Below are 13,496 nucleotides of genomic sequence, written 5' to 3'. Positions count from 1 at the left end.
ACACTCCCTGTGGATCCCATTACACTTCCTGGGGATCCCGTTACATTCCTGTGGATCCATACCTTGCTAAAGGCTCATACTGCCCAACTCTCTCCCCAGCTACCTCCAAACCATAGAGCGTGCCCTGGAAGCTGGAGATGTGGTGCTGATTGAAAACCTGGAAGAGTCCATTGATCCTGTTCTGGGACCCCTACTCGGGAGAGAAGTCATCAAGAAAGGACGGTAAGACCCAGCCACCTCGCTGACCTTCCAGAGGAACTGGCTCATAGGACCGTGAGCAGATCCACTCTTCCCAAGACATCCCCCCTCAACTCCTGCTGTGGGCGCCCTGCAGCACAAACCCCCTTCTCTTTTCCACATGGGGACTATTTAGCTGCCCTTGACTCCTAGAGAAATTTTCCCGGAATAACTTTGCTCCCATCAGTCACGTCCTCCGTGACTCCCTCCTGCATGGGTATGGTGCACTATTTTGGAGGAATTTTAGAAAGGAAGTGGTCAAAATGCACACCAACTTGTAGGCATGAGCATTATACCCAAGCTAGACCTCTGGGTTCCAAGAACTGAGTTCTCTGTCCATTTGATGAGCTCCTATTGCTTTGGGGGCCGGTGATCAGACAGTGTCTGGCAGAAGGAAGGGGATGAGAGAGGAAAGAGAGAGGCAACAGGCACATAGAAGAGAGAGAGGGAGAGACAGAGGGTATTATCATGGACGGTTGCCTCACCCCAGGGCTTCACCCACTGCCCAGGCCATCAATTGCCTTTCCGTGTCCTTAGCATGCACTCATTTCCTGAATTAACCATTTTCACACACTTCAGCCTGGATCCAAAAAGAAATGCACCCTCTTCTTGCTAGTGGTACAGCACCTTTGTGCAAACGGATGGTGGCCTCTTCTGCAAACACTTTACTGCCATCTGCTGGGAATGTTTCATAGCATACTAACCTGCTCAGACTACAATGTGAATGGCTCTCCAGTAATCTCTACATCCACCATCCCTGTTCCCCATATTAGGGCAAACGGGGATCCTAGGGCTCAATCTGGACATGCTTAGGAGGAATATGCATATGGCAATATTGTTTGCTATGATCTTGCAAGAAAAAAAATCTAGAATTCTAGAAATCTAGAATTCTATCTCCGACCATATCTCACAGGAAGGTACCCCAACTTCATTCACATGACCCTTCATGTTCCAGATTCATTAAAATCGGAGACAAAGAGTGTGAATACAATCCCAAGTTCCGGCTTATCCTTCACACCAAACTGGCCAATCCTCACTACCAGCCCGAAATGCAGGCTCAGGCTACCCTGATCAACTTCACGGTGACCCAGGACGGCCTGGAGGACCAGCTGCTGGCAGCTGTGGTCAGCATGGAGAGGCCAGACCTGGAGCAGCTGAAGGTACGTGGGGTACCCATCAAGGAAGGAAGGCAAAAAATGCTCTGCCACTAGATCTTGCTCCCCGTTCTGGGAGAGGTATGCAGGTGGCTTTTCCTGGAGCTGAACAGCATGGTCTTTGCTAGACTTTGGGGGAGTGGCAGGGGTTGGCCAACACCATTTAGCTGCCCAAGTGTCAAGTTGGTAAACAGAGAATAGAGCAAGATGAAGAACAGAGAGGCACAAGGCCGATGGGAGAACAGAAACCCTTGTCACCAAGAGCAGAGGTGAGAGCCCAGGGCTCTGTACATGCTTGGGCCCACACAGGGAGTCCAGAAGTAACAGCCATGCAAGGATAGTGTCTTAGTCAACTCTGGCTGCTATAGCAAAACACCATGGACTGGTGGGCCATGTTCCCACCCCTGTGGAGCTTGCAGTCTAATGAAAGATCATGAAAAATAAGTGTAAACCAACAAAAATGGTGTCATTTGACATTGTGACAAGACTTTTCAAGGAAATAAAGCAACATGATAGTCAGGAGCCAGGGGGCTAATTTAAACCAGGGAAGTAAGAAAAAGTTTGTGTGGAGGTGACATTTGAGCTCCTCCTTAAATGACTTGAAAGCCTCTGGACACAGAGCATTCCCAGCAGAAGGAACAGTGAATCCTGGACAAAAAGCAAGATTGAGGTGATAGGTGTTTTTAAGAAACAGAGGATGACCAGAGTGGCTATGGCTGGAGCTCCCAACAGGAAGAGTGTTCTTTCCAGGGATCAAAACCAATCATCCCAGGCAGTACAAGGCAAAGAAATCACAGCTGCCTGAAGTTACATTTTCCTCCCACTAGTGTCCCGTGCTTTTGGATATGGAATCACCAGGAAGAGAAGATGAGAGAAGGTCAGCTTGGACACCAGAACCCCACTCTGACCTTGAGGAGGCTCCTGCAATGAGCTTGTCTAAACTTCTAAACTTTGTGTTGATTTTTTTTCCCAAGAAAAGATCATCTACAGGAGAGCCATTCATTTGGGGGCAGTAAAGTGGTAATAGAGGGGACCCTCCAGAAAAGGAAAACTTGACTCTACCCTCTGACCAGGCACACAAATAGTGTCCATCTAGTGAACACGCTGTGTACTATCATTGTGCTAAGTGTAGCACGACACCTCTATGAGAAGGGATTGGGGTTAACCCAGCCCAGGTCACTGATGTGTTAAGAAGGCAACTTGGAAACTAGCCCTTTATCTGATACATCATTTGCAAATATCTTCTCCCATTCTGTAGGTTGTCTTTGAGTTTTGTTGACTGTATCCTTTGCTGTGCAAAAGCTTCTTATCTTGATGAAGTCCCAATAGTTCATTTTTGCTTTTGTTTCTTTTGCCTTCGTGGATGTATCTTGCAAGAAGTTACTATGGCCGAGTTCAAAAAGGGTGTTGCCTGTGTTCTTCTCTAGGATTTTGATGGAATCTTGTCTCACATTTAGATCTTTCATCCATTTTGAGTTTATCTTTATGTATGGTGAAAGAGAGTGGTCTAGTTTCATTCTTCTGCATGTGGATGTCCAATTTTCCCAGCACCATTTATTGAAGAGACTGTCTTTCTTCCAATGGATAGTCTTTCCTCCTTTATCGAATATTAGTTGCCCGTAAAGTTCAGGGTCCACTTCTGGATTCTCTATTCTGTTCCACTGATCTATGTGTCTGTTTTTGTGCCAGTACCACACTGTCTTGATGACCACAGCTTTGTAGTACAACCTGAAATCTGGCATTGTGATGCCCCCAGATATGGTTTTCTTTTTTAAAATTCCCCTGGCTATTCCGGGTCTTTTCTGATTCCACACAAATCTTAAAATAATTTGTTCTAACTCTCTGAAGAAAGTCCATGGTATTTTGATAGGGATTGCATTAAACGTGTATATTGCCCTGGGTAACATTGACATTTTCACAATATTAATTCTGCCAATCCATGAGCATGGAATATTTTTCCATCTCTTTGTGTCTTCCTCAATTTCTTTCAGAAGTGTTCTATAGTTTTGAGGGTATAGGTCCTTTACAACTTTGGTTAGGTTTATTCCTAGGTATCTTATGCTTTTGGGTGCAATTGTAAATGGGATTGACTCCTTAATTTCTCTTTCTTCAGTCTCATTGTTAGTGTATAGAAATGCCACTGACTTCTGGGCATTGATTTTGTATCCTGCCACGCTACCGAATTGCTGTATGAGTTCTAGCAATCTTGGGGTGGAGACTTTTGGGTTTTCTATGTAGAGTATCATGTCATCCGCAAAGAGGGAAAGAACTTATTAAACTCAACACCAAAGAAACAAACAATCCAATCATGAAATAGGCAAAAGACATGAACAGAAATCTCACAGAGCTTCCTCATAGACATGGCCAACATGCATATGAGAAAATGCTCTGCATCACTTGCCATCAGGGAAATACAAATCAAAACCACAATGAGATACCACCTCACACCAGTGAGAATGGGGAAAATTAACAAGGCAGGAAACAACAAATGTTGGAGAGGATGCGGAGAAAAGGGAACCCTCATACACTGTTGGTGGGAATGTGAACTGGTGCAGCCACTCTGGAAAACTGTGTGGAGGTTCCTCAAACAGTTAAAAATATACCTGCCCTACGACCCAGCAATTGCACTGCTGGGGATTTACCCCAAAGATACAAATGCAATGCTGGGACACCTGCACCCCGATGTTTCTAGCAGCAATGGCCACGATAGCCAAACTGTGGAAGGAGCCTCGGTGTCCAACGAAAGATGAATGGATAAAGAAGATGTGGTTTATGTATACAATGGAATATTCCTCAGCTATTAGAAATGACAAATACCCACCATTTGCTTCAACGTGGATGGAACTGGAGGGTATTATGCTGAGTGAAGTAAGCCAGTTGGAGAAGGACAAACATTATATGTTCTCATTCATTTGGGGAATATAAATAATAGTGAAAGGGAATATAAGGGAAGGGAGAAGAAATGTGTGGGAAATATCAGAAAGGGAGACAGAACGTAAAGACTGCTAACTCTGGGAAACGAACTAGGGGTGGTAGAAGGGGAGGAGGGCGGGGGGTGGGAATGAATGGGTGACGGGCACTGGGGGTTATTCTGTATGTTAGTAAATTGAACACCAATAAAAAATAAATAAAAAAAAAAAAAAAAGGCAACTTGGCCCCGAGTCACACGGCTAATAAATGGTGCATTTGGGATTCAATTCACCTGCTTGTCTGGTCTCCCGCTATCCTGCTTCCAGCTTCATCCCTCCAAAGTAGGACCTTGACCCCATAGCATGCATTTATTCAGGATGCTCTGGGCTTCTACACCTGACTCCCCCTTACTTGATATTTGCAGTCAGATCTCACAAAGCAGCAGAATGGGTTCAAAATCACCCTGAAAACATTAGAAGACAACCTGCTGTCTCGCCTCTCGTCAGCATCAGGGAACTTCCTGGGGGACACGGTCTTAGTGGAAAACCTGGAGACCACCAAGCAGACTGCCGCTGAAGTTGAGAAGAAGGTAAAACTGCCCTGGCAGCTGAGGTTGGGATGCAAGGCCCTCGTCCTGGTCTCTGAGTCCCAAGTTTTTGAAAAAAAAAAAAAAAAAAACGTCAGAATTCCTAGGTAGCTTTACCATGTTCCCAAATTTCTTGTAGAAAGTCAAGTGGGGTGGGATTCCTGAGTCAACTAGATCACACCCTGGGTGGTTCAGTGGGTGAGGCATCTGCCTTCAGCTCAGATCATGACCCCAGGGCCCTGGAATTGAGTCCTACAGCAGGCTCCCTGCTCAGCGGGAGTCTGCTTCTCCCTCTCTCTCTGCCACTCCCCCTGATTGCGCTCTCTCTCACTCTCTCTCTCTCTCTCTCAAATAAAATCTTAAAAAAAAAAAAAAAAAGATGGAGAGCTAGTTTCAGTATGATAGGGGTTGGGGGCAAACTTGAGTCTAGAAATGAGATCCACATTCTGTGGATCCATGTAAGCAACGGATCTAGGAAGACAGAAACGTAAAGGAATCAGAGGAGAAGCAGAAATGGAGATTTCTTCCTGCTGGTCTCTGTCTAAATGGTGAAAGCATGGGTCACGTTTATCCACGGAGAATAAAATGAGTGATGGTGAGGTAGGCAGCTGGGAGGGGGGTGAAAGTTTACAATTGCTGAAATAGGAATGAAAGGTGGCTCAGGAAACAGTGAATGGATGGCATTAAGAACCCAGGTGAGCCTGAATGAATGGATCTATGATAACACCGTTCTGAGTAATTGTATGTTTGTTCAGTCCATCCCCTTCTGAGACTCTGTCTTCAACTCCTGGATTTAACCGATTTACATTTATTAACATGATTGATAGAGTGACTTTCTTTCTACCATCTTAATTTGTGTTTTCTATCAACCATGTGTATTTTTTCTCCTTTCTTGCTTTTTCTTTATTCTCCTCTTTATCCTTTGCTGATTTTATTTTATTTTTTTTTTAATTTATTTTTTATTGGTGTTCAATTTACTAACATACAGAATAACACCCAGTGCCCGTCACCCATTCACTCCCACCCCCCGCCCTCCTCCCCTTCTACCACCCCTAGTTCGTTTCCCAGAGTTAGCAGTCTTTACGTTCTGTCTTCCTTTCTGATATTTCCCACACATTTCTTCTCCCTTCCCTTATATTCCCTTTCACTATTATTTATATTCCCCACATGAATGAGAACATATAATGTTTGTCCTTCTCCGACTGACTTACTTCACTCAGCATAATACCCTCCAGTTCCATCCACGTTGAAGCAAATGGTGGGTATTTGTCATTTCTAATAGCTGAGTAATATTCCATTGTATACATAAACCACATCTTCTTTATCCATTCATCTTTTGTTGGACACCGAGGCTCCTTCCACAGTTTGGCTATCGTGGCCATTGCTGCTATAAACATCAGGGTGCAGGTGTCCCGGCGTTGATTTTAAAGTTATTTACTTTTTCTTATTTTATTGGTAAATCTTGTTTCATTTATACATGAATATATTCATTTATATATAAATATAAAAATATTACATATATAAACGTATAAACTATATTTCATTTTATATAAGATGTAATGATATATACATTGGTTAACAAAGTCTATAAAGTGATATATCTCACCTCTTCCAAAACAAATATAAGGACTTTAGACTTACTTTGATCATCCTTTTCCATCTTCTGTTACTGTTTTATAATATTTAAGTTCCACCTACTATTCCCAAGGTGGCCATTGTTTATGGCCTTTGTTATTTAGATTAACCATATATTTAAGAAATTTTCAGATCTTATTTCTTCCTTTTGGATTCAATCTTCTAATTGAAGCAAATAATTATTTCTTCAAGGGCCTGTTGATAGTAAATTCTCTTTGATGCTGATTGCTTCTTTGAAGAGCTCTGGTCTTTCATCAATTTTGGGAAATTCTCAAATATTAGAGTTCCCATCCAAGTACTAACCAGGCCTTACACCAGTGAGAATGGGGAAAATTAACAAGGCAGGAAACCACAAATGTTGGAGAGGATGCGGAGAAAAGGGAACCCTCCTGCACTGTTGGTGGGAATGTGAACTGGTGCAGCCACTCTGGAAAACAGTGTGGAGGTTCCTCAAAGAGTTAAAAATAGATCTGCCCTACGACCCAGCAATTGCACTTTTGGGGATTTACCCCAAAGATACAGATGCAATGAAACGCCGGGACACCTGCACCCCGATGTTTCTAGCAGCAATGTCCACAATAGCCAAACTGTGGAAGGAGCCTCGGTGTCCATCGAAAGATGAATGGATAAAGAAGATGTGGTTTATGTATACAATGGAATATTCCTCAGCCGTTAGAAACGACAAATACCCACCATTTGCTTCAACGTGGATGAACTGGGGGGTATTATGCTGAGTGAAGTAAGTCAATCGGAGAAGGACAAACATTATATGGTCTCAGTCATTTGGGGAATATAAATAATAGTGAAAGGGAATAGAGGGGAAGGGAGAAGAAATGGGTAGGAAATATCAGAGAAGGAGACAGAATATGGAAGACTCCTAACTCTGGAAAACGAACTAGGGGTGGTGGAAGGGGAGGAGGGCGGGGGGTGGGGGTGACTGGGTGGCGGGCACTGAGGGGGGCACTTAGTGGGATGAGCACTGGGTGCTTATGCTAAATGTTGGCAAATTGAACTCAATAAAAATTTTTTTTAATTAAAAAAAATTAGAGTTCCAACTGTTGCCTTTCTCTATTCTCTACTTATCTCTGTTAGATGTATTTTGAATCTTCTCATTCTGTTTGCCATCTCTCACAACCTCTTATATGTTTTTCATCTTTTTTTCTCTCTCTGAGCTGCTTTTTTTTTTCCTCTGAGCTGCTTTTTTTTTTTTTTCTTTCTGAGCTGCTTTTATTCCAATTTTCTCAGATCTGTCTTCTAGCTTGCATATTCTCTAACACTAGTCCATTATTTAACCCGTGCACTGGTTTTTTCACTTAAATAACTGAATTCTTATTTTTAGAAGTCCTAGTTAGTTGTGTGTGTTTTCTTCAAGTAATACCTCTTCCTGTTTATAATGGCCTGATTTTATGCTTTCTTTCATCTCTACTGCTTTTAAACAGAAATAGTTAAGAGTGAGTTATAGATTGTTCAGTGATCTTCAGCTCTTGGGATGCTAATCCTTCTGGGGTTCAGGTTTCTGATTGTCCCCCTTGGTAACACTTCCTTCTGAGATTTGTAATTGTTTATCATAAGCTCATCTTCAAAAGGAATCATTGGGTTTTCTTCCTCTGAGATTCTCACAAATAATAATTAGTTTCATTCTTCTGAAGTATAAGGCAGGTCATATTAAGGTTTGTATTTAGTGGCATGTTCTTTCAGAATCCCTCTCTGACACTAAGGTCTCTTTTCTCATTTTTCCCTGTAATAAGAAACTTTCTGAAAACAAACTATTCCATTGAAAAGGATCCTTTTGCAACATGGATGGATCTAGAGACTTTAATGCTAAGTGAACCCATCAGAGAAAGACAAATGCCATATGATCTCACTCATACGTGAAATTTAAGAAACAAAGCAAATGAGCAAAGAAAGAAAGAAACAAACCAAAAAATAGACTCTAAACTTTAGAGAATAAACTTATAGTCAGCAGAGTGTAGGTAGGGGAGGGGGATGAGTGAAATGGGTGATGAAGATTAAGAGTACACTTTTCATGATGAGCCCTGGGTGATATATAGAGTTGTGGAATCACTATACTGTGCAACTGAAACTAATATGCCCCTGAATGTTACTACACTGGAATTAAATTTTTTTCAAAAAATGAAAGAGATCCTCTTTGTGAATTTACATATTAATTCTTTCATAAAAATTAAAATAGAACATTCCATTATGCTGTTTTCACTGGATTTTCATGCCTGGAATTCTGTTTTATTTCTAACGGATTGATATATATGTACGCACACACACACCTACATACACATGTATATGTTTATTTATTTTCAATTTACATATTTTTTCCATGAAATCTTTCTCATTTGAAATGGAGCTCAGAGGTTTACATGGCCCACACTTCCCAACTGGAAGAGCTGGCACTCTCACCCTCATCAAAGATGGAATATGTCACCTCCTTTCTCACTCAAGTGCTATTAAGAAAATACCACAGCATGGGGCACCTGGGTGCCTCTCTCGGTTAAGTGCCCAACTCTTGATTTGGGCTTAAGTCATGATCTTAGGGTCGTGAGATTTGGGCTCCTCGCTGGATGTGGAGCCTGCTTGAGATTCTCCCTCTCCCTCTGCCCCTCCCCACCAGCTCCACACACATGCACAAGCTTGCTATCTATCTATCATCTATCTATCTATCTATCTATCTATCTATCTATCTATCTATCATCTATCTCTTTCTCTCTCTCTCTGAAAAAAAATTAGATTAAAAAATAACATCCAGCTTCCTAACTTTCTAGCGGCTACCGCTACCCAGACCCACCCTGCCCTCCACACAGACACCTGCGTATTGACACAGAGAGGCCAGGCCAATGGATTGGTTAGAACAATGGACCACTATTTCCTTCCCTACAGGTCCAGGAGGCGAAGGTAACAGAAGTGAAAATCAATGAGGCCCGAGAGCACTACCGGCCAGCAGCTGCCCGTGCCTCTCTGCTCTACTTCATCATGAATGACCTCAGCAAGATCCACCCCATGTACCAGTTTTCTCTCAAGGTGACTTACACCTGCAGTTCTTTGCATAATCATAGTAATAGAGCCAACAACTCTCTGTGAAAGCTTATCTGTGTGCTTCATTAGCTGTGGCAGGTCTTTCAGATCAAATCCAGGAGAGTAGCTACAGTGCCTTCAGACCCACATTACAGTCCTCATCTCTTTAATTGGGTCGTTCAGGACTCATGGGTCACTTTGGCTAGAACGGGAGATGCCACAGCCTCACACACTCAGCACAGATGACATGGTGGGTGTGAGCTTACTGAATGCAAGGAAGGGGACCAAGAAATATCAGAAGTGACCCCTGCTGCCAAAGACCTTAACATATGATAGAGGGATGATCAAATGTGCATGTCATTCATACCGGATAAAGACCATGGCAGGCAATAATAGCAGTCCAACCTTAAATGACTTTTCTTATTACCCTAATATCCTCAAAGCTACTGCTTTATGCTTGCTGAAATATTTCTGAACCAAAGACGTTAGCAAATTGTAAATGCTGACTAAACTTAACTTACTCATGAAAAAATAAAGCCCTGTAAATTTTAAGTGAATTGTCAAAAGTATATCTTTCTCCCCTAGGGTGTTCCCAAAAAGACCACAGTTTACCTAATGCCCCTAAGAGGCATTAGGGGTAGGGGAGCATTTCTAAACAACCTCTTTGACTTAACAGAGGATGGACACACACACACACACACACACACACACACACATACTCAGAGCACACACTTCATTCTGTGAAGGTAAACTGCCATGTGGGGTTTGCCAAGGTGTGGAGATGGGGGTGAGCAGGTGAGAAATCAGAAGGTCTCTAGGACCTGGGGCCCATTCAATTGCAGATGCCATTTTACCATTTCTGGGTCCTCTTCCCTCAACTGAGTCTCCGCAGATTACATAAAAAGTGTTTATAATATCTTATGGTTTGGGAGGTGCCTGGGTGGCTTAGTGAGTTAAGTGTCTGACCTTGATTTTGGCTCAGGTCACGATCTCAGGGTCGTGAGATCGAGCCCAGCATTGGGCTCCAAGCTGGGCGTGGAAACTGCTTAAGATTCTCTTTCTCCCTCTCTCAACAGATGAAAGAATTATGAAACATTTTTAAACAATATGAAAGTTAGCATGATAAGCCTAATAACTGCAAGATCGCTCCCTAGTACTGAGAGTAGTTGAAAAGAAATAAAATGAAACCCATGCAAATATGTGTTTTGAAACGTAAATTTTGCAGCAAAAGCATCCCAGTAGAGGCTGGTTTCATCACTGGAAGTGCTATTTGGCGGGGGTTGCATTTTGGGCCCCCATACTGTTACTAAGAATTGCCAACCAGCTTGATCACTGAGAACAGATCTATTTTTTTTTAAGATTTTATTTACTTATTCATGAGAGACACACAGAGCAAGAGAGGCAGAGACACAGGCAGAGGGAGAAGCAGGCTCCATGCAGGGAATCTGACCTGTGACTCGATCCCAGGTCTCCAGGATCACACCCTGGGCTGAAGGCAGCGCTAAACCGCTGAGCCACTCTTCAGAGGCGCCAAAACAAGAGTGCACTTCGAAGCCTTGCGTGATTTGAAGAAAAGCCAACCACAGGAGTCTCCATGGTCTTTGCTTTTGTCCGAGGTTGGATTTTACAGCTGCTGTTCTAGGCAGAGAAAGGAGAGGCGTTCTCATAGTAGGGAAACCACAGATGGCCCAATGCGGCAGGAGCTGCACATCCCAGTCTTCTAAATTGTCTTGAGTGCAAATATGTTCCAATGTGTCTCTTTGCTTTTACTCAAGCAAAAACTCTTCAAGAGCCAGTCTTGAACAAGTTTGGAATAACATGGTTAAGATGGAACCCATGTGATTATAATTCTTCTTCAAACCTCAGCCAAAATAGGGTTAATGAGACTTCACTTTCCAGGGGCTCAGGATGTCCTAAGAAAGATCACACCTCTCTGGTGTTCCCTGCAGACTGGTGGAAGACCCAGCTCCCTCCATCCTGTGCCTTATGTGGGAAGGACACAGCTGGAGGAATGACATGTCTCAGAGAGACAGAGAAAGGAAGAATCACATAGAAGCAAAGAGCACAGAGCTCTGATCTCAAACTGAAGGCCCCCTGGCCTATTTTCAGAGGGCTTTCATATACCTTCCTTGAAGTCAGGAGATTTCATATAAAACCAGATATCTGGCCTTCCATTGATAGTCTGTAAGATCTGGCAGCCCTGAGCTCACATTCCACATGGCATGGATTTGCTGGAGCTGAGGGATGACTGCTCCCAGATGGTGGTGTACCTCCATGTTGCCACGTTCCCTACCCCTTCCTTGTTGGGTCTTACACATCTGGCCCCTGGAGGAGTTTGAGTTTGAGATCCCTGGTCTGGAGCATCTCTCATGATTTGCCTAAGCTCTCCAGGGCACTAGGTAGGACGCATTCATTGACAAATCTCTCCAGTGCCCATCACAGGTGAAGAGCTGGGCTAGATTCTGGGGAAGAGAAGAAAGGTGCTGAGGCCTGACTTCCATCCCCAGGGTGCCCACAATCTGATAAAGGACAAGATGAAAAATAAAAAAAAAAAAAAAAAAAAAGGACAAGATGAAACATATCAGGCAGCCCGGGTGGCTCAGCAGTTTAGTGCTGCCTTCAGCCCAGGGTGTGATCCTGGAGACCCAGGATCGAGTCCCACGTCAGGCTCCCTGCGTGGAGCCTGCTTCTCCCTCTGCCTGTGTCTCTGCCTCTCTCTCTCTCTCTCTCTGTCTTTCATGAATAAATAAATAAATAAAATCTTAAAAAAAAAAAAAAAAGGAAACATACCTAAGGCACAAGGCGCGATGGAGAAAGGCATCAAGGGTAGCTGGAGGCAGCATAAGACTGTGCGCACAGCAGAAGACCCCAGGAGTGGGTTGTAGAAGCAGAGGTCAGCACAGCACCAGGCTCTTCAGATGCTGGAAGTAAGAGCAGGACAAGGGCCCTTTGAGAATGGAAAGGAAAAGAAAGCCAAAGTTAGCTGAGTGTAAAAAAAATGCTAAGTGTACCTAGGTCCTTAAATTTTCTTTAGATCTTTTCCTGACTTGTGAATCACTTTGTTTAAACTTAGTAACTAGAAATTATTTACTGATTGCTGTCATTTGGATAAAGATAGTTTTAGGGGGAAAAAAGCCACTCTAACCACCAGAGGAAAGCTACCCATGTGGTCTTTACAGACCTGCTCTGCAGATGAAAGTTTCCCAAATTGCTCTGCATGGAGCTGTGGGACATGATCCGCCTCTACCTAGCTGTTCTTCCAATCCCCCCATCCTACCAGGTACGGGTAAACATCCCAGTGGATTGGGATGAGGGTGGTCCAAAGATGTTGCTCTGATCATCAAAACTGAATGAAGAGGGCAGCCCCGGTGGCGCAGCGGTTTAGCACCGCCTGCAGCCTGGGGTGTGATCCTGGAGACCCAGGATGGAGTCCCACATCGGGCTCCCTGCAGGGAGCCTGCTTCTCCCTCTGCCTGTGTCTCTGCCTCTCTCTTCGCTCTCTCTGAATGAATAAATAAATAAATCTTTAAAAAAAACTGAATGAAGAAGGAAGCCTGCAAAGGTTTCACTTATGAGAAATAGCATGGAACTATGAAATAGAATTCATATTTTCCCCCCATTTTGCAAATGAGGAAATATCGAGACAACAAAGTTCATATGATTTCCACTGAGGTTCAAATACCTGGTGTTAGAAAGACCTAAGACTTTTTATTTTTTCTTTTTGAAGCTACCAAAGGAAAGTAGAGAAAAGACTGGAAATCTGCACAGCCATGAATTGAAAAGGCCCAATTATATCTTGATTTTGATTGTCTTTAATGATTCATTGTATACATATCACATTCAAAATGCAGCATTCCTGGTATTTATTTTTATAAATGCCATATAAGATTGAAATAATGAAAAATTGATTCATATAAATTTGTATTTCATACAAAAGCTTTAGTATTTAG

General features: G+C 43.0%; 1 protein-coding gene across 2 annotated transcripts in view; it reads left to right on the top strand.

Annotated features, from left to right (window-relative positions):
• The window catches only part of DNAH9 (dynein axonemal heavy chain 9), a 331,426-nt gene that overhangs the window by 246,314 nt on the left and 71,616 nt on the right, over positions 1 to 13,496 (top strand). The window contains exons 54-57 of one of the 2 annotated variants that reach the window (XM_077892621.1): positions 100 to 222; positions 1,193 to 1,397; positions 4,726 to 4,890; positions 9,412 to 9,552. In XM_077892621.1, the coding sequence (XP_077748747.1) occupies positions 100 to 222; positions 1,193 to 1,397; positions 4,726 to 4,890; positions 9,412 to 9,552 (634 nt within the window). Of the gene's footprint in view, positions 1 to 99; positions 223 to 1,192; positions 1,398 to 2,216; positions 2,269 to 4,725; positions 4,891 to 9,411; positions 9,553 to 13,496 lie in introns of those variants that run through there. The other variant, XM_077892620.1, reaches the window with a different exon arrangement.

This window comes from Canis aureus, chromosome 3 (genome assembly GCF_053574225.1).
Source record: "Canis aureus isolate CA01 chromosome 3, VMU_Caureus_v.1.0, whole genome shotgun sequence".
Lineage (NCBI taxonomy): Eukaryota > Metazoa > Chordata > Mammalia > Carnivora > Canidae > Canis > Canis aureus.
The sequence above is the reverse complement of the archived record's forward strand: the minus strand, read 5'-3'. Positions and strand labels throughout refer to the sequence as shown.